The sequence below is a fragment of the Periplaneta americana genome, chromosome 1 (assembly GCF_040183065.1).
Source record: "Periplaneta americana isolate PAMFEO1 chromosome 1, P.americana_PAMFEO1_priV1, whole genome shotgun sequence".
In the NCBI taxonomy this organism is placed as follows: Eukaryota; Metazoa; Arthropoda; class Insecta; order Blattodea; family Blattidae; genus Periplaneta; species Periplaneta americana.
In genome coordinates, this window is record NC_091117.1 from 47514703 (window position 1) to 47539476 (window position 24774).

Consider the following 24774-nt stretch of genomic DNA (forward strand, 5'->3'; position numbering starts at 1 on the left):
ATTAATACATAATAGTTATTTTATGTGTTGCGTTTTGGTTATAATTCAAGATTATAGTCAGGTAAGTTTTTGGAGTTAGTACTAATAATTTCATGTGGTCAAACAAAATACATTTTTACGTTAGGTCTCGTGAGTCAATTGTTTAGTCAAACCAATGAATTTCGTATTGCCAGACAAAATACTTGACATCTTGATTCCTTTCTCGTATAGTTTGCCTACGAAAATGTGTTACAAATTATTGAATTATTTATTGTTAGAATAACCTTCCAACATAAAGTACGGTAAGTAAATAAGCCATTTAGTACGAAGGATCGTGTGATATCTAGTAACAGTTGGCAACACTGACAAGACGGCAATATTTGCTGTTTAGGAACTGTTCTTATGTGACCCTCACTATATAGTCACACGCTGCTTATACATCCATCGCTTAGGGTAAGGGGGTACATTTTCGAACAGAATACAATTCTGAAATCAGTAAGATTTTTTTAAATTTGCGGGTTTCATATATTCGTAACTCTGCTTGAGTTATATAGCGTCGATAATCAGTCTTCTATAAGTTTGTCTCCTAAAAAGCTGTGTTGTAAAGTGTTACTACATACCACAAATAAATAATTTTTCAAATAAAGGTAACCACTGGTTCACTCAGCCTTCTATAAAATTGAGTACCGGGTCTTTCCCGGGGGTAAAAGGCGGTCAGAGCGTGGTGCCGACCACACCACCTCATTCTAGTGCCGAGGTCGCGGAAAGCATGGGGCTCTACCTCCATGCCCCCCTAGTGCCTTCATGGCATATTACGGGGATACCTTTACCTCTTTTTACTTTGGCTACAGAATGTACTCTGTTATAAAATGGCTCGTAGTTTCCCGTTGTGATATTTATTACAATGATAAATATTGGTTTGTATTTGATTCTAACCTGTTCTGTGGTCTTCGTTACACACGTCACCGGTACACCAGTGCTATCTATGAATAGTTTAGAAAACTATTTAGTTATTTCTCAAGGATAGCTGAAGTACAATTTCGAACATTATTTAGGTACAATTCTGAACACTAAGAGTACAATTTCGAACAGTTGTTTGTAACCATTTTTATCCGAACAAGACAAGAATGAAATAATAGATACTGACATTGTTAACGGGAAGCACTAACTCAATATACTACAGAACATCGTCACTCCTATACTGAGAAATCACAACCTGGAAAACATAATCTTCCTGCATTGTGGCGCACAGATCCACTTCTACACTCCAGCAAAACAATTACAAGGATCTTTGGCGATCGTGTCATCAGTACGTACGAAGTTTGAAAATGACATGTGGAATTATAAAAGTTGTTAATGTAACAACTTAAAAATTAAGAATATGTATGATAAGATCTTTCTTGTGTTAAATTTTAACGTACTTTGTTAACATGTTTCGACCTATTTTCGGTCATCTCCGGAACTGGTCGTTGTTGGTCTTGGCGCCTCTTGCTTCCTGTGTGGGTGCGTTTGTAGTGTAGAGTCAAAGAGTGTATGTGTTTTGAAATTGAGTTGTATGTTGAGAATATCGTTGGGGTGTGTTTTCGTGTGTCTGTATATTTCATATTGTTCTAGTGTGTTGAGTTTCTGGCTTTTTGGTTGGATGTGCAGTATTTCCATGTCTGTGTTGAACAATATGAAATATAAAGACACATGAAAACATACCCCAACGATATTCTCAACGCACAACTCAATTTCAAAACACATACACTCTTTGACTCTACACTACGAACGCACCCACACAGGAAACAAGACGCGCCAAGATCAACAACGACCAGTTCCGAAGATGACCGAAAATAGGTCGAAACATGTTAACAAGGTACGTTAAAATTTAACACAAGAAAGTTCTTATCATACATATTCCGAAGTGATACAGTGTTATAAGTTGTGTAATCAAGATGTATTAAAAATTAAGATCAAGTGGAATCAAGAATGATGTTTTTTTAATTTGCATTTATTGTTATCTTTTATTTGAAGTACAGCTTTCCATAAGTTTCATATTCTATTTCATTTTCGTTTTGATTCTACATCATTTCTAAAATTGTAAACATAGTGTATATACCAAAACAATACATCACCTATTGTTATATAGGCTAAATTAATTTCGGTATTTAGTTGCATGAATATTTATGAACACCTTGTATCTACTTCATATTTTTATTGAAGGAAAAAATTGATAAGTGTTTGGACTACATCAGTAAGCATGTAAATTTAACTTCGTAGTTTCTAAAAATTCAATGTAAAATCAAGTGAAAGATAAAACATCTTCAAAGAAGGACACTGCAGCAATATGACGGAGTTATGGCTCTTATAAAATAAATAATTACAGAAGGAGAATGGAAAGTCTCTTCTCACCTGTTTGGAGACCTGCTCAGCCCCGCTGGTTAGGAAGTGTTTCTGCATCAGGTTGGGCGCCAGCAGCTGCCTGTAACAAACAACACGCGCTCTTGAGCACAAAGAGAATCCCCATCTTCTAGTTAATTATTCAATTAGATCCCAGTTTATTTTTTATACTTTGGGAATACAATGAAGAGCAGACAGAGGGAATTTAGTACAAAGCTGCTTGCTCTTGTCGATATATTTTCAGAGTTTTGTGTGAAGAAGTATTACAAAAATATAAGCAGTAGGAGATTATATGAAGCATGTGACGTCAAAGCGTAACATTGCCTCTCCATTCTGAAAGAAAAAGAGGCAGAAAAATTGAAAAACTGAGAACCAGAGCGGTTCATATGCCAGTTTATAGCAGAGAAAAATCAGTCAGCCTCTATTGTGGTTCAAGTCCATTTGCTTACAAATCCAATGGACTCCGGTCAATTCAATATCTAAAATGCTGGTCTACTTTGAACATCGAAGAGATTTTCTGACCAATGTTTCTCTCCAAGAAGTAGGAGAAACAAGGTTAAGTGATTGTCTATAGCATATTCAAACACGTGTTCCATAGATTATCACTTGACTTAACCGTCTATATCCATTTCTTTTCCACAGGAAGATAGACACAGAGGGTGTCAAAAAATGTATAGCCTACACTCATTTATAGCTCATAACTTCGCCTCCGTAAACATAATACTGTCTTCTATAACGGCATATACTTACAAAATTAACAAGTTGATGAAATAAGTTATGTTGATAACACTGATAAACAAAATTAACTCAAAAATGTTTTCTTTTTGCATGAAAAATATTATTTCTAATTTAGAAAGCATGATGGAAATATTCAGATTGTCAATTAATATAGATAAACACAATATAATATTTGTTACTCAGTCAAATGACAAATCAATTAAAATAATGACTTATATTATATGGTCATTAAGTTTTATATACATGAATTACAAATTGCAAACGTTTTCGCCCATTCAGGCATCTTCAGGCACAATTATACAATATCAAACTGTGTAGCCATTACATTGGTGGTAAATAAACTGTTTAAGATTAATGTTGTACAAAACATCTCCATAATTAAAACGTAATATTACAAGTCATAAATTTAAAATAACGTTAAAAACCACGTAGTGTTGTAATTAAACTTCATAATATTCTGTGGAACTCTTGTTCAGTAGAGTCCAGTGAGTGATGAATTATGTGTCGTTTCAACGTGGCATCACTCATTGGACTCTAGTGAACAAGAGTTCCACAGAATATTATGAAGTTTAATTACAACACTACGTGGTTTTTAACATTATTTTAATTTTATGACTTGTAATATTACATTTTAATTATGGAGATGTTTTGTACATCATTAATCTTAAACAGTTTATTTACCACCAATGTAATGGCTACACAGTTTGATATTGAGATATTGTATAATTGTGCCTGAAGATGCCTGAATGGGCGAAAACGTTTGCAATTTGTAATTCATGTATATAAAACTTAATGACCATACAATATAAGTCATTATTTTATATTGATTTGTCATTTGACTGAGTAAAAATATTATATTGTGTTTATCTATGATTTCTAATGTTTTTCTATGCGCTGAACTCAACTACAGCCCCAAAATTTGTATAGCACCCACATTCACATGATTTGTTGCTTCCCTCCAAACAACAGGAACTTCAAATGACAGACATTTTTCATTTGTTTTCTAACCATCCTCTAAGACGAGATAGAGAATTTACACAATGCGAATAAAGAGTCCATTTTTTCTAACTGGACGGAGTTTCGCAATAATAAACCAACCGACAATTTGAAAAAAGTGAGATATTTGCACAAATCTGTTGATGGCAGGCTAATTTATCTCGGAAAAAATAAAAAATGCGCTATTTGAATTATGCTGCTATTTAAAAGCAAAAATTTATTTATTGCATAAAATTCACTTATTTATTTTGCTTTGAAATATTAATTCAACTGCTGGTCTCTTATTAAAATTAAATTACCCTTTTTTGGTATTATTTTTGCTATTTTTTGTAATAGTATGAATGTTATATTACTTCTTGCATAAAATGTTTTATAAAAAAAAAATTATTTCAATGACCAATATCTCGAAACAGGTTTTTGGCACTTGGACCACTATTGCTGATCACCCTCCAATTGTCCCTTACCCTGCAGCCAAAATATAGCGCATTAAGCCCTTTATAGTACAAATTGCCAAGAGAAATCACCCATTAATGAAACATTTTGAACTAACTCGCAAATTGTTGCTGTATGAACCACCATACCCCACTGTACTAACTACAAACACCAAATATTAATAAGCTGGCAATAAGCACTTCTTCCTAGAATCAAACTCTCAACGTAATTAAATTTGTTACTGAAGTAAACCTCATGCCTGCATTTCTGTTCCTACCGAGGACTGCGAACTGCTGAAATGTGAATTCACGATATTCACCGCGCCGGCTGGACAATTTAACCCCGACCGGACCCCCTAGGTGCTCTCTCACCAACATGACATCAGCTATCGCTACAGTTGTACAGTTAAACACCCGACCTAAGCACCATCTATCTCTAGGCCGGGCATTTAAACTCTCACTTGACTGACGCTATCTCGTGTACATTGTTGCATTTATTACGAAGAGTGGTTTACTAAAATACTTCTATTGTCAGAGAGTTATGGGTCTGTTTTTCGTGGAAATTGGGTACCAATTTGCTTTTATTACTGAAAATATATATTTTTATTTTATTAGGCTATTTTACGACGCTGAATGAAATGAGGGTGATAATGCCGGTGAAATAAATGAGTCTGGGGTCCAGCACCGACAGTTACCCAACATTTGCTCATATTGGGTTGAGGAAAAACCCCGGAAAAAACCTCAACCAGGTAACTTGCCCCGACCGGGATTCGAACCCGGGCCACCTGGTTTCGCGGCCAGACGCGCTGACCGTTACTCCACAGGTGTGGACCTGAAAATATATAGTACTAATAGATTGAGCAAGCGTCTGAACTATTACGCTCGGTGTCTGCTACGTTTATAGAACTAACATGTATATTAAGAGAATATACACACAGATATGATATCTACTAATCTTTCAGTCAGGTTCATTATTATAAAAATCATGACATTATATTAACATGTGGGTGTACTGTGAACGACTATTAGGAACAATTGGCTAAGATCACACCGTACACGAGCCTGGCTCTTACAGTAGTGGCTAGAAATATTTTTGTTTTATAATTTTAATTTGTACTCACTAGCTAGCTAGTTAAATAAATAATTAAATAAATAAATAAATACATACATACATACATAAGCAAACAAATGAATAAATAGATAAATTAAATAAATAAATAAAATCTACAAATAAATAAATAAATAAATAAATAAATAAATAAATAAATAAATAAATAAATAAATAAATAAATAAATAAATAAATAAATAAATAATTGAAACTACAAATGATTTCGTTAAGTATGAGGGTGCTAGAGGAAAACGGATTTCACCATCGATTTCAGCACGAAAATATACAAGAGATGCACTTCTCACTTGGGAAAAAGAAATCACTGGTTTTCTGTGCAAGTCGTAATCAGAAATATTTGAGATGTTTGTGGATTTATCTTGCACCGAAAATTTTACAAAAAATATTGTATTGAATCCCTAGATAAATTGATTCGTGGATACTGACTATGAAGATAATCCTAAAGTAGTTAAGGAAAACTGTTGTACTGAGACAGGAAAACGGCATACTCAAACCATTTTTCCCGTAAAAAAATACTGAAAATATTTATTAAATAGGGTGAGCCGTAAGTTATGTCATTAATTATATTTCAGGGGGTTATTCTTTGTGGTATTTCTAAAATAAAAGGAATTTAATACAATTATGCTCGTTTTTTCTTCCTTTTCGAGAAAAAAATTGTTTTGTATGAAGCATTTCATAGCGTGTTTCGGGAAAGACATTGATTTAATTCCCAATACACTCAGTCAATTCAAGAGAACAGAGTATTATGATAATAAATTATTTAAAAAATTTAGTTTTATTCTTTAAATGTGCAGAAATTTGATCCGAGCGAATGTAACATTGTAAAATTACTTTGTAGAACGAAAAGTTACATTTGTTTGGATCATATTTTTGCACATTTAAAGGACAAAACTAACATTTTTCGAATCGTTTGTTATCATAATACACTGCTCTCTTAAATTGACTGAGCATATTAGGACTTAAATCAATATTTTCCCCAAACCACGCTATGAAATATTTCATACAACACAAATTTTATCTCCAAAAGGAAGAAAGGCGAGCAAAATTGTATTTAACTTTTTGATTTGAAATATCTAAAAGAATACTTACTTACAAATGGCTTTTAAGGAACCCGAAGGTTTATTGCCGCCCTCACATAAGCCCGCCATCGGTTGCTGTGGTCGTGCCAGAGAATCAGTCCTATTCCGAGGCTTATTGTAGGGATTCGTAACAAGCTGTTTTTTACGGTGATGGGTTGTTAGCCTTCTAAAAGAATAACCCCTGAAATTAATTACATTACTTATGGTTCAACTCTTTATAATTCTCGAAAGTACGTATTACAGCATTACGATATTATTTTATATACAGTATTTCAAAATAAAAATAAGAACTGTTTTCAATCTGAAATCATTGCTGTGAGACGCCACAGATTTCTACAGTAACGTAACACAATCCATCGAGATGAAAGGAAGAACACAAGTTTGTGGAATCGGAGGAGGGACGTTCTTGGGAAGTGGAGGAAGGCGAGGGGAAGGCGATGTCATGTCATGTATGCTAATATCCATTGTCCAAGTTGCCTCTCAGATATTCCAGCTTGGAAACTCTAGTAATTACACGGGAGCACTGCATCAGACTCTGTTAGATTACAAGGTGTTGAATTGACCGGCCCAACCCTGTATGACCCCCACGTCTTCGTCAGGGATGGGAATTGCAAGATGGGGTAGATTAGCAAATCACAATCTCATCCCACGGACATAGAACCGGGTGATCAAGAATAACGGTGATAGTCAAGACACACCAAAAGACACCGATAAATCCTTCACCTTCTCAAGCAAGATCATCAGATACGTCCTCCAAGGTGCTAAGGTAACCTGTAAGTTAAATTGACCAACAAATCCGTGTTAAGATTTTCATAATTAAGAATCTCCATTAAATTCTCAATGGTTTTATAAAGAGTGATTCACGAGGATTTACCGTCCTTTACGGAGCTTATTTCTGAAGACATTTTGAGCAAAAAATGTCATATAAACATAGTTCCTAATCTCAGTATTTTCAGAGTTACACTAATTTAAAGTCGTTTGTAAAATACGTTTTTTTCCTTAGTTTTAAGGTAAAAGAAAAATACAAATAGAGAACGAACCATTCAGGAGTATCATTTCTTTAATTGGCAAGTATTAGGAAGCTAAAAATGTGTTGTGAACTTCTTAGTTGCTTCGTACAGACATATTTTTCTATTTTTAACTAGAAAATTACATTATTCTTACGCACTTTCAGATAGTATCAATTGTATTTCAGAAAACATCAATTGTGTTTCAAATTTGTCAATTTAATTTCAGATAGTATCATTTGTTTAGTCAATTCAATTTCAGAGAGTATCATTTGTATTTAAGATTACTCAATTCAATTTCAGATAGTATCAATTGTATTTTAGAAAACATCTATTTTATTTTAGATTTGTCAATTGTATTTCAGAAGTTACGGTTGGCACCTTATTCTCCAATGTTAAATCCAATCGACATCATTTGGTGTAAAGTGAAGACGTACGTAAAAATCCACCTTGGAATTCCTGACATCATGGCTCCTGGTGTTGTAGGCTAATTTACCTAGAGAGTAAAATGAAGCAACGTACATCATTGTTGGTGGTGATTGTGCTCGTGCAGTACAACACAGTACAATTCATCATGCTGCAACTTTAGCTACAGAGAATATGCCTGTCGGACGCTAAAATACAATAAAGTTGAGGATTTTTTAAATGCACTTTCCATTTTTTGTAAATATATGTTAGAATCTCAAGTAGGCCTATATTTGTTATTTTGTAAATAAAAGTGCCTATGTAATCTTAAATGTATTGCTTATTTTTTAAATTAAATTGACTACATATTGAACAGTAACAATCTGTCAAATTAATATTGTTCGTATGTAATAATTCGATAAAAAACTTTGGACTTTATTACTGGATTAAGAAGTATTTTACAGTACAGTACATTTTTAAAAATCCTTATATGAAACCCAATATACTTTATAAGAAAAAAAATAAAACAAAACAAAAAATTGAAGATACAAACTCTGAAACACATTTGATACCAGCTGAAATACAATTGACAAATCTGAAATACATTTGAAACTGAATTGAGAAATCTGAAATATAACTGATAATTTCTGAAATTAAATTGGCTAATCTAAAATAGCTACATTTTTTAATTTCTGAAATACAATTGATATTTTCTGAAATACAACTGGAAAAGTGTTGGTATGGATAATATTGTCACCATGTCATATTTTACTCTAGGCATGGCATTTTCAAATGTAAAACTTGTTTGTAATTGATTTTAGATGGTACTTATATTTTGTACCTGAAGATGCCCCGCTAGGGGCGAAAACGTTAATAACATATCAAAATAGGATTGATTATTTATTCCGTCAATATGGCTTAAGCAATGAATTACATATGAAAGAAAAACATATGAAAGAAAACTATTGATGTATTACATCCTATTTCATCTTGATACTAACGTTTTCGCCCCTAGTGGGGCATCTTCAGGTACATAATATAAGTATCACCTAAAATCAATTACAAACAAGTTTCCCGACATGAATTGAGGGGTTCGCCGGAAAAAGGGCGTATATGTCAATATGGTGAATTGAGATACAGGTAATCTAAGATTTTAAAACGCACCTGAATAAAATGTTGTACAGACAGTGAACAAAATTATACATTAAATTAAAAACCTTAGCGAGTATAAATGTTTTGTAGCATTTAGGCAATTTATATTATTAAATTTCCTTATATTTGTACCATATAAAACTTCGGTCTATACGCCCTTTATCCATATAATGATTTGCTTAGGGGATTTAATGTAGATTTCAGATTTAAATTTCACACGGAATTGAAACAAAGATACATTTTATGACATTTATTATCTACTTCTAAAGTAATTTACATTATTTCAGATATACTGAGTAGACATTAAGTACGCAAAGCAAAATCTCTGAATATAACAGAAAAAGAAAATATCCATTTTGTGTGAACATAAATAAATAAAATTTATTCTTTGTATAATCCTGATAACAATAAGCCCAAAAATATGAATATTATAACAAATCTCTTTATAGAACATAAAATATTTCCGCCTGAATCTACGAGTTTCATAAATTTGTCTACTATTAAAGCAAGGACAATAATGAACATAAAAAGTAGTCAAAGGAAACAACTGGACTGACTAAATTGGACTATATATATTTGCTTAGTCTCTACCAAGAGAAACACACACAGTACAGTATGCGGTAACGCGCAGCACTAGCTCTACTTGTAGACTGACTGACTAAATCGCGCACGCACGCACGCAGCCCTGTCCTGCAGGTATGTACAGTATAATCAAAACAAAATTTCGCTACTATAATTAGCGAATTATTCACTACATTTTAAACCGTTTTCCCGAAGAAGGGCGTAGAGGTCTATCCGCCTTTCTTCCGGCAAACCCCTCAATAATAATAATAATAATAATAATAATAATAATAATAATAATAATAATAATAATAGCCTAATGTGTCCCTTGAAGGGCAAAGGCCTCCTGCTAGAGGGTAGCTCTGTTTCACTAACGCGGTGAGCTACTCCGCATTAGGTTGTGTCTAGTGTTTCTTTGTCTGGTTGGAGTTGATTTCGCTGTCACTTTTATTAATTTGATTTCACTAACACTTTTATTATATTGAATGCACTTTCACTGAGTCAACTTGGGATGTTGTTTGTGGCTGGCACTGTCTTCGTTTGTAGTCGATTTCCAATTGTTCTCCATGTTCCCCTGCTTCTTGCTATTCTGGACCATTGCTGGCCTGCTTGTGTTGTGTAGAAGTCTGCCCACCTCTTCCTTGGTCTGCCTCTGTGCCGGTCTCCTGTGCGCGGGTCCCACATGGTGGCTCTGTATGTCCATCTTTCGTCTTTCATCCGCGCGATGTGGCCTCCCCACTTCCACTTCAATTTGTTTGCTCTTTGTGTGACGTTTGTTCCCCCTCAATAGTAAGTTGGAAAAGTGTAGTTTGTGAATGCAGAAAGGACACTATAACACGTCAGTTGAAATAGGGGTGGTAGTAGTAGTTATAGTGGTGATGGTGGTGTTGGTAGTAGTGGTGGTGGTGGTATGTGTTGACTCTTCCTATCACCGTCCTCATTCTGTGCAAAATCAGAATTCGTCATAATTTCATTCCGTGAAATGAGACGTTAAAAAATGCACATACATTTAGATATGAAATTCCTGCACTTTAATCCATTGCCTTTCTCGTACTTCGTGAACAATAACTACTTATATCGTACTCCCCTAAGCTCTGTCTCTTTCTTTCTCTCCTTCTTGCCGCAGTTTCCAACTCTTTTCTAATAACGCTGGATCCGAGTTACGAACATGTGAACGGAATCCAAAATTAATAGAGCCCCGTTGTTCTGAATGATGGGACCAGGTTAGAATACCGAATGAACGCTGTTAAACTGGACATCAGGAAGGACCTTGTGGAGTTAATATTTAACAGCAAAAGTTGCAACACGCCGGTCAACGGCATTTCATTTCCCAGTGTTGTTAATTTGTCGTCCAAACTGAACGTGCATGGATTATAAGAAGCCTATTTCTATTCTGTCATGTCAGGGCTTAATGCCATTATGTCTGCGCACCCGGCGCTCTGCGTTGTTTGTATGACGGGAACTTTTTCATGTAATTTTGTTTTTATTTTTCACGTGTTCGAGGTTGGTAATGTTGTTAACGGTGACGTCAGTTAAGGGTGAAATAAATTGTGCGGTTTGATAACATCATCTGCCCATCAAATTGTGGCACTTGAGATGTGGTTACGTCAGAGATAATCAAACTAGCTGAAGGGATTATGAAACAAGTTTTGATGAGAGCTGAATTACGGTTTTTCACTTTTAGGCGAATAAAGTTATCCTATGAAACAAGATAATTATGTCATTTTCGGTGAAACTTACGTGTAATTTGTCCAGTGTCTGCCAGGTATTAATAAATGTCACGACATTAATAATAATAATAATAATAATAATAATAATAATAATAATAATAATAATTGTTATTATTTTTATTATTATTTATTTATTTATCATTTATTCATTTACTAATATTTAATGTGCTGTACAACAGCCAGAGGCCAACAACAGTTCAGCACATGACAATTTCATATCAAAAACCAAATATTATATTAGAAAAGTAAGCTAAATAAGCTAATGGGTTCATACCAACAATATTAACAATAATAGAAATTACAATAAAAGTGCATCGGAATAATTATTAAAATAATGACAATTAAAAGTAATGATAATTGCAAATAATAATAATAATAATACTAATAATAATAATAATAATAATAATAATAATAATAAAATAATAATAATATAATAATAATAATATATTTTGAAGAGGTGGAGAAGTTCAAATATCTTGGAGCAACAATAACAAATATAAATGATACTCGGGAGGAAATTAAACACAGAATAAATATGGGAAATGCCTGTTATTATTCGGTTGAGAAGCTTTTATCATCCAGTCTGCTATCAAAAAATCTGAAAGTTAGACTTTATAAAACAGTTATATTACCGGTTGTTCTTTATGGTTGTGAAACTTGGACTCTTACTTTGAGAGAGGAGCATAGGTTAAGGGTGTTTGAGAATAAGGTGCTTAGAAAAATATTTAGGGCTAAGAAGGAAGAAATTACAGGAGAATGGAGAAAGTTACATAACACAGAACTGCACGCATTGTATTCTTCACCTGACATAATTAGGAACATTAAATCCAGACGTTTGAGATGGGCAGGGCATGTAGCACGTATGGGCGAATCCGGAAATGCATATACAATGTTAGTTGGGAGGCCTGAGGGAAAAAGACCTTTGGGGAGGCCGAGACGTAGATGGGGAAGATAATATTAAAATGGATTTGAGGGAGGTGGGATATGATGTTAGAGACTGGATTGGTCTTGCTCAGGATAGGGACCAATGGCGGGCTTATGTGAGGGCGGCATGAACCTCCGGGTTCCTTAAAAGCCAGTAATAAGTAACTAAGTAAGTAAGTAAGCAAGCAAGTAATAATAATAATAATAATAATAATAATAATAATAATAATAATAATAATGTATGTAAGTACAATTGGGTATACACCCGGTGGCAGTGATGTGTAACATACAATAATAACATTACAAAAAATATTAATAAAATTTACAATATTTACAACAATAAAAAATAAAATAAACGTATATTTAATTGTAACTATAATTAAATAATGCAATAAACCTAGGACTATAAATAAAAACTATGCTATAATAACGCCTACAATAAGCAAAAGTAAACCTAACTTATAAGTACTTCTATTAAACATAACTATTATCAACTTCAGTAATCACCTTACTTAATTACATATCAACTTTATAACATAAATCATCTTAATTAATTACATATCAACCTAATTAATTACATAACCCAACTTAGATAATTTCACTACACCTACAATTACATTTTTAGTCTAATCTTTTCTACCTTTCCTTAAATCTATTGATTTTGAGGGGACAACCCTGAAAGATTTCCGCTGGTAAGCTGTTCCAGTCTAGTATTGTGCGGTTAACAAAGGAAAATTTTGCCACGTCCGTTCTTTGTTTTCTGCATTTAATATTTCCTAATATATTCAGCCCTGCCTAAGTATGATGGTATTGCTAATCTAGCATTGATGTAGTCCATGCTTTGTGTCCCATTTGTGCCTTAAGCAATGTGGTCAGTCTGGTTTTTCGTCGAGGGATGTCCTACTCCCTTGGCCACTACGATCACCCGACATAACCCTTTTTGATTTCTTTTTGTGGGGTTATGCAAAGGATATTGTGTACCCCAATATTCAAGTCCTACGACAAAGAATTCAAGACGCAATCGCATCAGTTGTTGTGGAGGTACTACAGCGGACATGGCAGGAAATCGATTATCGCCTTGATATCCTAACGGCGACAAGGAGGGGCACACATAGAAGTGCATTGAGGTGGCAAAAACAAAACTTTGAGGGATTCTCTTTCAGATGAAAAAAAAAACAGAACTGAGATACCTCGTTTCATTATTTAGTTATTTACATCTAAAGTTGTAAAGATAATTTATAGACACGCGATATATTAAAATTGCTTAGTGATGTACAAATAGCGTATATTAAGCATGGTAATTTTTTATATTTAAAAGATCTACAGATTCTGAAGAAAGTAATGTTGAAATACGAGTAAAATTATACCAGCGAATGGTGTACCTCACCTCTTAAAAATAAGCTGTCAGCTGATTGAAGATATTGTTGGCGTAATATACAGGTTAATATCGTAGACTATGTGGAGTCTGAAAAATTGTGCATGTGTCACTTATGATTTCACATTGCCCTTGATTCTACTGCTGCTCGTAATCAGAGCTTAACGAGATGAGAAAGCCGCCGAGTGGCAAGGGAGACGAAGACAGATGAAACCCGCACAGTAGGAAATATGTCTTGTATGAGAACAATGAAGAGCGGCTGGATTGACTCATTATTAGATCAACAGCGAGAAGGATGGGAACTAAATGATCTGTTGGACTATCTGACTGAAGACAAAATTGTCTCTTAGTTAGTGTGTATTGCTCATACAAAATATATCCGTTCTTTCATTTCTCTGGAAAAAAATTAATAATAATAATAATAATAATAATAATAATAATAATAATAATAATAATAATAATAATAATAATAGTCGGATAGTGGTGAAGCGGTTAAGATTTGAAGCTCACGGATTCAAATACGAAGTAACAAAATTTGATAGGCTACTTTCCTAAGACTTTGTTTAATTTTCTTTGGATATATTTGGCTATGTCAGGATTTAGGACTGGCCGGCGACAGCACCACAATTGCCTTACTAAAAGTCAATGAAGACATACGCGAAGCTACGAATGATAGTAAACTGACTTTATTGGCTTTACTTGACTTCGGCAAAGCCTTTGATATTGTTGATATTGACCTCCTTTTATGTAAATTGAAAAACTTGAATTTATCGGATAATGCTGTCGCTTGGTTTCAATCCTAACTTCGTGACCGCCAGCAGTGTACATTAATTGCTGATTTCTCTTCTGAATGGTGCATTACGAAGTCTGGAATTCCTCAAGGGTCGGTGCTAGGTCCTCTACTATTTACGATATATATTAACGATGTGACAAAAACCATACAGCACTGCAGATACCACTTGTTTGGTGACGATTTATAGATCTATATGCACTTTCGTCCTGATGAACTGATACAATGACCACAATGACTGAAGACCTAAATTCTGTCTACCTGTGGGCGCAAAAGTTTGGACTAAGACTAAATAAATAAATAAATAAATAAATAAATAATTATATAAATAAATACAATAAATAAATATATAAATAAGCAAATAAATAAATAAGTAAATATTAAATAAATAAATTAATAAATATAAAGTTGTGTTTATTTTCTTTGTTAGCTGTATTGTTTATCTAGTTGTTCTGCAGGAATTTCTAATACAGAATACGTCTTTCTCCGCACCGAGTATGGACATCCATTCCAGGATGCGTGATGATGCCGAGCTGCCTCTCTCAGTAATATCTCTTCATCGAGAGCAGCGATCACTCGTTTGGCTTGTAATCGTCAGTTCAGTAATTTTAAATTTGACAATAGATACGATACAGTTTGAGCTAAACGTAACGAAAAATTTGTTGTGATTTGGGATTAATTTCGGAATGCTGTTTTATATGAAGAGAAAATATACGTTTTGAATATCTTCAAGCGTTTCATAGTACGATCATACATAAAGCATAAGACCTTAAATACGTGACACATTTGTGGAACAATCTTTAGAGCAAGTAAAAAAGTACTTACTTACTTATAGTTTTTAAGGAACCCGGAGGTTCATTGCCGCCCTCACATAAGCCCGCCATCGGTCCCTATCCTGAGCAAGATTAATCCAATCCCTATCATCATATCCCACCTCCCTCAAATCCATTTTAATATTATCCTCCCATCTGCCTTATTCCGTTCACACTTGTGGAGTAACGGTTAGCTCGTCTGACCGCGAAATCAGGTAGCCCGGGTTCGATTTCCGGTCGGGGAAAGTTACCTGGTTGAGGTTTCTTCCAGGGTTCTCCCTCAACCCAATATGAGCAAATACTGGGTAACTTTCGGTGCTGGACCCCGGACTCATATCACCAGCATTATCACCTCCATCTCATTCACACACTAAATAATCTAATATGTTGGTAAAGCGTCGTAAAAAACCTACTAAAATAGACAAATCTACCTTATTTATTTATTTATTTATTTTTATTTATTCATTTGTTGTTGAACATAACAGGCAAAGCCCAATTACAATGTTCACGACTAACAAATTAATTTATAAAACATAAACAAGGAAAAGGAAATATACACTTATTAAAAACTGAAACAAAATAGAAATAAGAGAAAGAAAAAAGAGAAATTGAAATAAGGTGTGAAAGTAGCATCAAATTAACTTACAACAATATTCTGTAAAATATGATAATAAATAATTCTGTATCTAGAGAAATTCATATTGAAAATATCAACATTCGGATGAGGATGTAATTTATTGTATAACTGTAACATTTGGAAAACTGGGGAATTTTTGTGGGATTCAGTATTTGTCCTTGGTATGTAAAATAAACATACAGATACAATAAAACACACCCTAATCAAATACTCAACACACAGATCAATTTCAGAACACATACACTATTTGACACAACTCTTCATCATGCGAACGCACCCACACAACAGGCAGCGAAGCTGAGATGACGCCGAGACACAGAAGGCTCTGAGGATGGTGTGAAGTAGCACCGAAACAGCTGTAAGCCGCACATGCTTACATAATTAACACGAGTAAGATCGCTATTTAATCAATTATTTTTTTATTAAAATATCGTGTTTATGAAATAATTTCGCGGATATCTCTAAATTTCGCGTAAATTCGCGAATATATTTCACTTAATTTTGAACTTTCATTATGGAATTCGCATTTTCTAGACATAAAATTAAGTTTTTAACACATTTCGCGTATATCGTTAATACCAAAAAATCACACCACTACATATCAATTATCAGCCCATGTAGATATTTTTTTAGCTTCATCCCGCATACCTGAAATAAAGTCAAATTGGGTGGCGGAAAGAAACTGAATTCGTGAGCACAGCTCGAACAGTAATTTTACGATGTGAGAAAGCAGGCAATGTCTCTACCGCTGGAGGATATGTGCTCGTATTCTGATCTCTTGCTATTATTATTATTTGAAGAAGTAGTTATACGTTCTTCCCCATCTAGTAATTTCCGGGCACGAAAAGATATTACACAGAGATAGTATATTTTTCTAACCAATTTTCCAGACCATCTAAAACACAAATATTGACATTATGAGAAACGTCATACCTCGCCCCCGAGGGGAATAACAAAACTTGTATCTGTGCGGAGGTTGGGCTTCTGGGTCGACTCACGGGCTTCCAGTTACTTGGTCTGCAGCTTCCGGACAGTTCTACGGATGTTAGGATTTAAGAGGGGAGGATGGATTTACGGTCGATTGGTGAGGGAGCTGGAGAAGTTAAACAACAGTTACATCATATAAAATATAGGCTATTACCACCTAAGTGAGTGCATTCACCAGTCTCCTCCCATTCTACTGAATGTCATAATCATCACTGCCGGGATAGTAGGCCTAGTTATCAATGTTGTGACAATCGCAGCCATTATATTACGTAATTCTCGTGATAATCATCGTTGTTTCGATAATGTTGTCGTAATGATGATTAATAATAATTGTGATGATGTTTGTAATAATCATCACTCTGATAGTATTCTTTTAGTATTCTTTGTCATGATAATTATTGTGATAATATTAATCATTGTGATAATCTTTGTAGTGATAATAATTTTGATAATAACCGTCACTACTACGATAATCATTGTGCTCATAATAATCACTATCGTGATTGTGATAATAATCGTCACTGTCGTGATAATCATTGTGATACCTGAAAATCATTGTAATGTTAATCACTGTCGTTATAATCATTGTGATACTTGAAAGCCTTTATAATGTTAATCATGTCGTGGTAATCATTGTGATACTTGACAACCTGTGTAATGTTAATCACTGTCGTGGTAATCATTGTGATACTTGAAAGCCTTTATAATGTTAATCATGTCGTGGTAATCATTGTGATACTTGAAATCCTTTGTAATGTTAATCACTGTCGTGGTAATCATTGTGATACTTGAAATCCTTTATAATGTTAATCATGTCGTGGTAATCATTGTGATACTTGACAACCTGTGTAATGTTAATCACTGTCGTGGTAATCATTGTGATACTTGAAAGCCTTTATAATGTTAATCATGTCGTGGTAATCATTGTGATACTTGAAAACCTTTGTAATGTTAATCACTGTCGTGGTAATCATTGTGACACTTGAAAGCCTTTATAATGTTAATCATGTCTTGGTAATCATTGTGATACTTGAAAACCTTTGTAATGTTAATCATGTCGTGGTAATCATTGTGATACTGAAAACCTTTGTAATGTTAATCACTGTCGTGGTAATCATTGTGATACTTGAAAGCCTTTTTAATGTTAATCATGTCGTGGTAATCATTGTGATACTTGAAAGCCTTTTTAATGTTAATCATGTCTTGGTAATCATTGTGATACTTGAAAGCCTTTATAATGTTAATCATGTCGTGGTAATCATTGTGATACTTGAAAACCTTTGTAATGTTAATCACTGTCGTGGTAATCATTGTGACACTTGAAAGCCTTTATAATGTTAATCATGTCTTGGTAATCATTGTGATACTTGAAAACCTTTGTAATGTTAATCATGTCGTGGTAATCATTGTGATACTGAAAACCTTTGTAATGTTAATCACTGTCGTGGTAATCATTGTGATACTTGAAAGCCTTTTTAATGTTAATCATGTCGTGGTAATCATTGTGATACTTGAAAACCTTTGTAATGTTAATCATGTCGTAGTAATCATTGTGATAATTGAAAACCTTTGTAATGTTAATCACTGTCGTGGTAATCATTGTGATACTTGAAAACCTTTGTAATGTTAATCACTGTCGTGGTAATCATTGTGATACTTGAAAGACTTTATAATGTTAATCATGCCGTGGTAATCATTGTGATACTTGAAAACCTTTGTAATGTTAATCATGTCGTGGTAATCATTGTGATACTTGAAAACCTTTGTAATGTTAATCATGTCATGCTAATCATTGTGATATTTGAAAACCTTTGTAATGTTAATCATGTCGTGGTAATCATTGTGATATTTGGAAACCTTTGTAATGTTAATCATGTCGTGCTAATCATTGTGATACTTGAAAACCTTTGTAATGTTAATCATGTCGTGGCAATCATTGTGATATTTGACAACCTTTGTAATGTTAATCATGTCGTGGTAATCATGATTGTCGTGATAATGATTGTGTTAATAAACATCACTCTGATAATATTCTTTGTCGTGATAATCATTGTGATATATTAATCAGTATTGTGATAATCTTTGCCGTGATAATTTTGATAATAACATTTACTACTGTGATAATCATTGTGTTCATAATCGTCACTGTCGTGATTGTGGTAATAATCGTCACTGTAATGAAAATCATTATGATACCTGAAATTAATTATTGTAATGTTAATAACTGTCGTGGTAATCATTGTGATACTTGAAAACCATTATAATGTTAATCACTGACGTGATGATTGTTTTAATAATCATAGCTCTGATAATATTCTTTGTCGTGATAATCACTGTGATAATATTAATCATTATTGTGATAATCTTTGCCGTGATAACAATTTTGATAATAACCATCACTACTGTGGTCATCATTGTGCTCATAATTGTCACTGTCGTGATTGTGAAAATTATCGTCACTGTCGTAATAATCATTGTAATACCTGAAAATAATAATTGTAATGTCAATCACTAAAGTGATAATTATTGTGACACTTGAAAACCATTATAATGTTAATCACTGACGTGATGATTGTGTTAATAATCATCGCTCTGATAATATCATTTTTCGTGACAATCATTGTGATAATATTAATCATTGTTTTGATAATACCACGCGAGCATTTCTCAGCTAATGAACGAGTTCTTTAACACTAGATTGACCAATGAGAATCGAATTACACTGATAGTTAAAAGTGTGCTGCTCAAATTTAAAACGTGATAGTTTTTCCTCCTATGTTCATTTGTTTTCTGTGTATCGTCTCTGTTTCTATGTAGCAGTAATCGAGCAATTACGTAAGACTCAGTCTCAACATGCAAGTATAATTAATTAAAAACGGCACAATTAATTACTATAAATAAAAATGTTTACAATAAAATTAAACATGTTGAAAATTATAGATAAGCAATGATAAAAGAGTTCAAAATAAAGTATTATTATAACCTCAAATTTTCAATTGTTTTTATTCCAAGGAGTCTTTTATTCGTATCATCTCCATTTCGTTTCGACTGTTTTCCTGGATCTTATTATTTTAACCTCGAATGTTCAGTTGTTCAGAATTACAGTTGTTCGCATTGGGATTATCTTGCCGAATACAATTCGTGATAATAGTTAATCCTCAGTTAATTTAATTTCGCTATCTAAACTCATATTTGCTGTCATTAGATAATTATTTCTCGATCTCTAGTCTCGAAATAATTATCACGACAGCAAACATTCGTTAAGCTCAATTAAATTACCGAAAAAGTATTAGTAGTCGTATTATAGAAGATAATCTTTGTTATGATAATAATTTTGATAACCGTCACTGCTGTGATAATCATTGTGCTAATCAACATCAATGTCGTGATATTCATTGCAATAATCATGATTGTCGTGAGGATAATTGTGTTAATAATGATCACTGTGGTAATTTTCTTTCTCGTGATAATCACTGTGATAATATTCATCATTTTTTAAATATTTGTCATGATAATTTTGATAATAACCTTCACTGCTGTGATAATTGCGATGATAATAATAATCGTCAATGTCGTGAATGTGATAATAATCGTAATTGTCATAATAATCTTTGTGATAAGAATTATCATTGTGCTGATAATCATTGTAATGTTTATCACTGACGTGATAATCATTGCGATAATCATTACTGTCGCAGTAATGACAATTGTGGTAACAATCTTCATTGTCATAACAGGCCCAGTCTTATCCTATACTAGTCTCTCTTAAGGGTACGGACAAAAGCTGGGACTGGCCTCACACATTAGGCTGTTTGGGCGTACCCATTATGCTATCCAGCATGGAATGATGTGCATGCCCTAAGGCTCTCCCGCTCTATAGAGCCCCCTACGGGCCGCCCCGAACTCCCCTTACAGTCTGCAGAATTTCTTTATCTTTCCACATAGGCATCACCACATTAAATGAATATATTTGATTTCGAATTTATATGATATATGTTGTGGTAATAGCTATTTGAGAAAAATCAGTTATTATTACAACTTATTGTCCAGTAGACTCTGCTGTATCAGAAGCATAACTCTGGTAGCTCATAACGAATGCATTCTATGCATTTTATTTCTGGGATTGTTCCATTCATGTCAACATGAAATTAATCTGGGCTGAATGCAGTACGAAGCAATTTTATAAACTGGCGAACGAGAGAGGGGGAAAAAGAAAAATTGCTCTTTATTACGTTTTTGCCATTTTCACTCAACAGCACTATAATTCCTTCCAGGATTCAGTCCCAACGGCAGTACAAGCAATTTGCGCTGTTTCATAAACATTGCACATAATTTTGCTATCGCGGTAAAACAATTTTTAACGTAAAAGTAAGCGGTACATTACACACATTTTTGTAAACTTACAGCGTATACATTTCATGCACAAAAAAGCAATGCTTTTTAAGAATAGAGCAAACATTCGAATTTATTTACGTAATTAATAATAATTCATTCCACTGCGGTTTAAACGTTAGATGTGTTAAGAAAGCACTGGCAAGTTTTTTAATAGAACTTATATTATAAATAATATGTATGAATTCCAGGATTGCTTTTCGCAGATCATTATGCTTTATGATAATTTACTACTGTAGGTCTACAGAAGGCTATAGACGAGATTTTTAAATATTTCTTAATTCGGAATTTTAAAGTAAATGAGAAGAAAACAAACGCAACTGCTAATATGAAAAAGAAGAGATAGAGAATGTTGATAAATAAAATTTAATTAGCATTTGTATGAAATATTAAGTTCCTTTGGGGAATATTCATGTTGCACTTATATTAAATTTAATATGCTGTAATGGTAAATTCATAAAATTTGAACATTTATTTGTCTCTCTATTTAAACTAAACTCTAAAACCTAATTAATTTTTATTCCCATAACTATTTTCAACAGCATTAAAAGAAAAAAAAATTCTTTCATTTCACGTACCCTATGTTTGGCCACACTTCAGTATATGGTTAGATCATATAATTATGATCATAAAAACAAAAAAAAAAACATGGATTTTCTTAAATTTTCAGCATTATTTCATCACACTGTCCCTTAAATGATAGTTGCATCTGTGTTGTCTTGTCTAAAATCAATTTCTCTCTTACCCAGAATAATGTCTATAGTCTATCTGTGTTTGTGTTGTATTTCGTACTGACGTTTGACATTTATATATATATATATATATATATATATATATATATATATATATACTTACTAAACACTGTACTTCAATGCGATGTTCAATGTATAAAAACTGAACCTTCTAGTTATTATTACAAAAATTCTTTGTTGTATCTCGCTTCCGATCTGACATGGTCTGCAACGTTGTATGTGCTGTACACCCTTTCTTACTGCTTTATTAGCAATGTGCCTGAGAGAGAAAAGCGCCGCGCCTTTAGAGAGAGCTTAAAAAAGCTCGCGCTCGGAACTACTAGTAAGCACCGCATCACTGCTTAGACAATTCATTTTAAATGTCATTTTGAGTTCAGATAAGTGTGTGAATAATAATATCAAATAGTTGGTTTTTATTTTCAGTCAATCACTTATCAGATTAAGACAGCAGAAATAGATTGTTACATCAAATTACAATATATTAATAAGCATCACGAATATTTTCGACTTTTTTATGCAAGTCATCTTCAGGTGATATATTACTAACAAACAAGTACAATTTAAGATAGGTGAAAAATATAAAGACACAAAACACATATAAAACACAAGTAAAAGTTTTACCTTGCTTGCTTTTTAAGGGATTAAATAGCGTACATACTATTAAAATAACATCAGATAAAAAACATGCCAGTAAATCTATATATATATAATTTGAACTGGTAATGGAAATTACGGGAAAACGGCTGGACGGATTTTAATAAATGACCCCTCATTTTGAAGCTTGGAACTCAAAGTTTTTCGGAAAAATAGTAGTTTTCAGTGAAATGCCAATTTTTAAACATAATTTTCCTATTTTCCAAAATCCATCTGTCGTCAGTTTTGAGAACTAGCTAATAGCATTCACGGCCGACTTGATATTCTCTTCGCTTTTTTGTAAAGGAGAAGCGAAGCGAGCATCATGTCGGCCGTGATGCATTTCAGAATAAAACAAAACACATACTACAGTAAACAATATTACACGAAGGCCATGATTTGCAAGAATGCTGACATATGCCATGATGTGACTATTTTTTTTATTAATTATACATATTAATGCTATATTGATGATATGAAAGTGAAACGTTTTGTGGTTATATAAGGAGGTGTATAGAATAACTTAAATTAGATTTTGATATCTATATTTTACTGAGTGGCGGCTATATAGTATATATAGTATACGTTACTGAAATCTATAAAACTTACGTAAGATAATAATATTATTAAAAATCAAATATTTTTATAATTATTAATCAAATGGGATTGGGTCTTTTTCATATATTTAATGGTGGTGTGGTGTAGATATTTATATGCGTAGTTCTCTTCAGTATTGGCTCGAGAGAGAGTATATTTCATTGTTATGGAAGCAAATAACTTTCAGAATGTCTGGTATTCTTCATTGAAAATAAATCTGAAAAATGTTTATTTGAAAGTCTAATGAAATCAGTTTGCAGCATTTGCTGCACAAGCCACTAGTATAGTTATAATGTAAACAGTATATTAAAATGACAGGCAATGTGCCGAAGTTGTAAGATTAAAAATTGTTAAAAAATTATGTTAAACTGAAGGCTTGTTCATTATGATGTTCAACATGTTGGAAATCTGTAGGAAATAGAGTTAAAAAAAGTATTCTCGGTCTATAGCTCAGTCTAACATGTAACGCCAAGATGAGAAGGCCACAACCTCTGAAAACCTCTACTGCACACCATTCGTGAGTATTAATTATTTTAAAGCTCTTTCAGGCTTTAATCTCTTAATTTTTCTTCAAAATTCTTAAAACATGTTTTTGATCAATCTTTTCAGATATTAATGCCTATCACTACGACGAATAGACCGAGAACAGTTTTTTACATCTATTTCCTACAGATTTCCAACATGTTGAATATCATAATGAACAAGCCTTCAGTTTAACATAATTTTTAAACTAATTTTAATCTTACAACTTCGGCACATTGCCTGCCATTTTAATATACTGTTTACATTATAACTATATTTACTGGAATGTTTTTTTTATCTGATGTTATTTTAACAGTATGTACGCTATTTAACCCCTTAAAAAGCAAGCAAGGTAAAACATTTACTTGGGGTTTATATGTGTTTTGTATCTTTATATTTTTCACCTACGTTCAATTGTACTTGCTTATGCTTATTAATATACTAGCCGTACCCGTGCGCTCCGCTGCACCTGTTAGAAATAAATATAAAGTAATTACATAATTAAAATAGGACATTTGATCCAGGGAACATTCGTGTTTGATAGAAGGATAAATCGTTTAATATGTTACTTAATTTAAATTGGATCCAAATAATTAAAATGCGATCATTTTGGTCCAGAGACACTCATTTGGTGCAATGACAATTCCTTTAACATGTTTCTTAATTTTTATTACATGCAACCATAGTTTAATGAAGATTGACATCATTTAGATTTAATGTGCATATTTTATTTTACTTCTTATAGGTTTCCATTGAATTATAGTAA

At 33.1% G+C, this 24774-nt stretch overlaps 1 protein-coding gene across 1 annotated transcript in view; it reads right to left on the reverse strand.

The window, feature by feature from the left end:
* mmd (disintegrin and metalloproteinase domain-containing protein mind-meld) overlaps positions 1-24774 on the reverse strand; it is a 1174763-nt gene that overhangs the window by 409754 nt on the left and 740235 nt on the right. The window contains exon 5 of the mRNA XM_069819516.1: positions 2374-2443. Coding sequence (XP_069675617.1) covers positions 2374-2443 — 70 coding nt within the window. The remainder of the gene's footprint in view (positions 1-2373; positions 2444-24774) is intronic.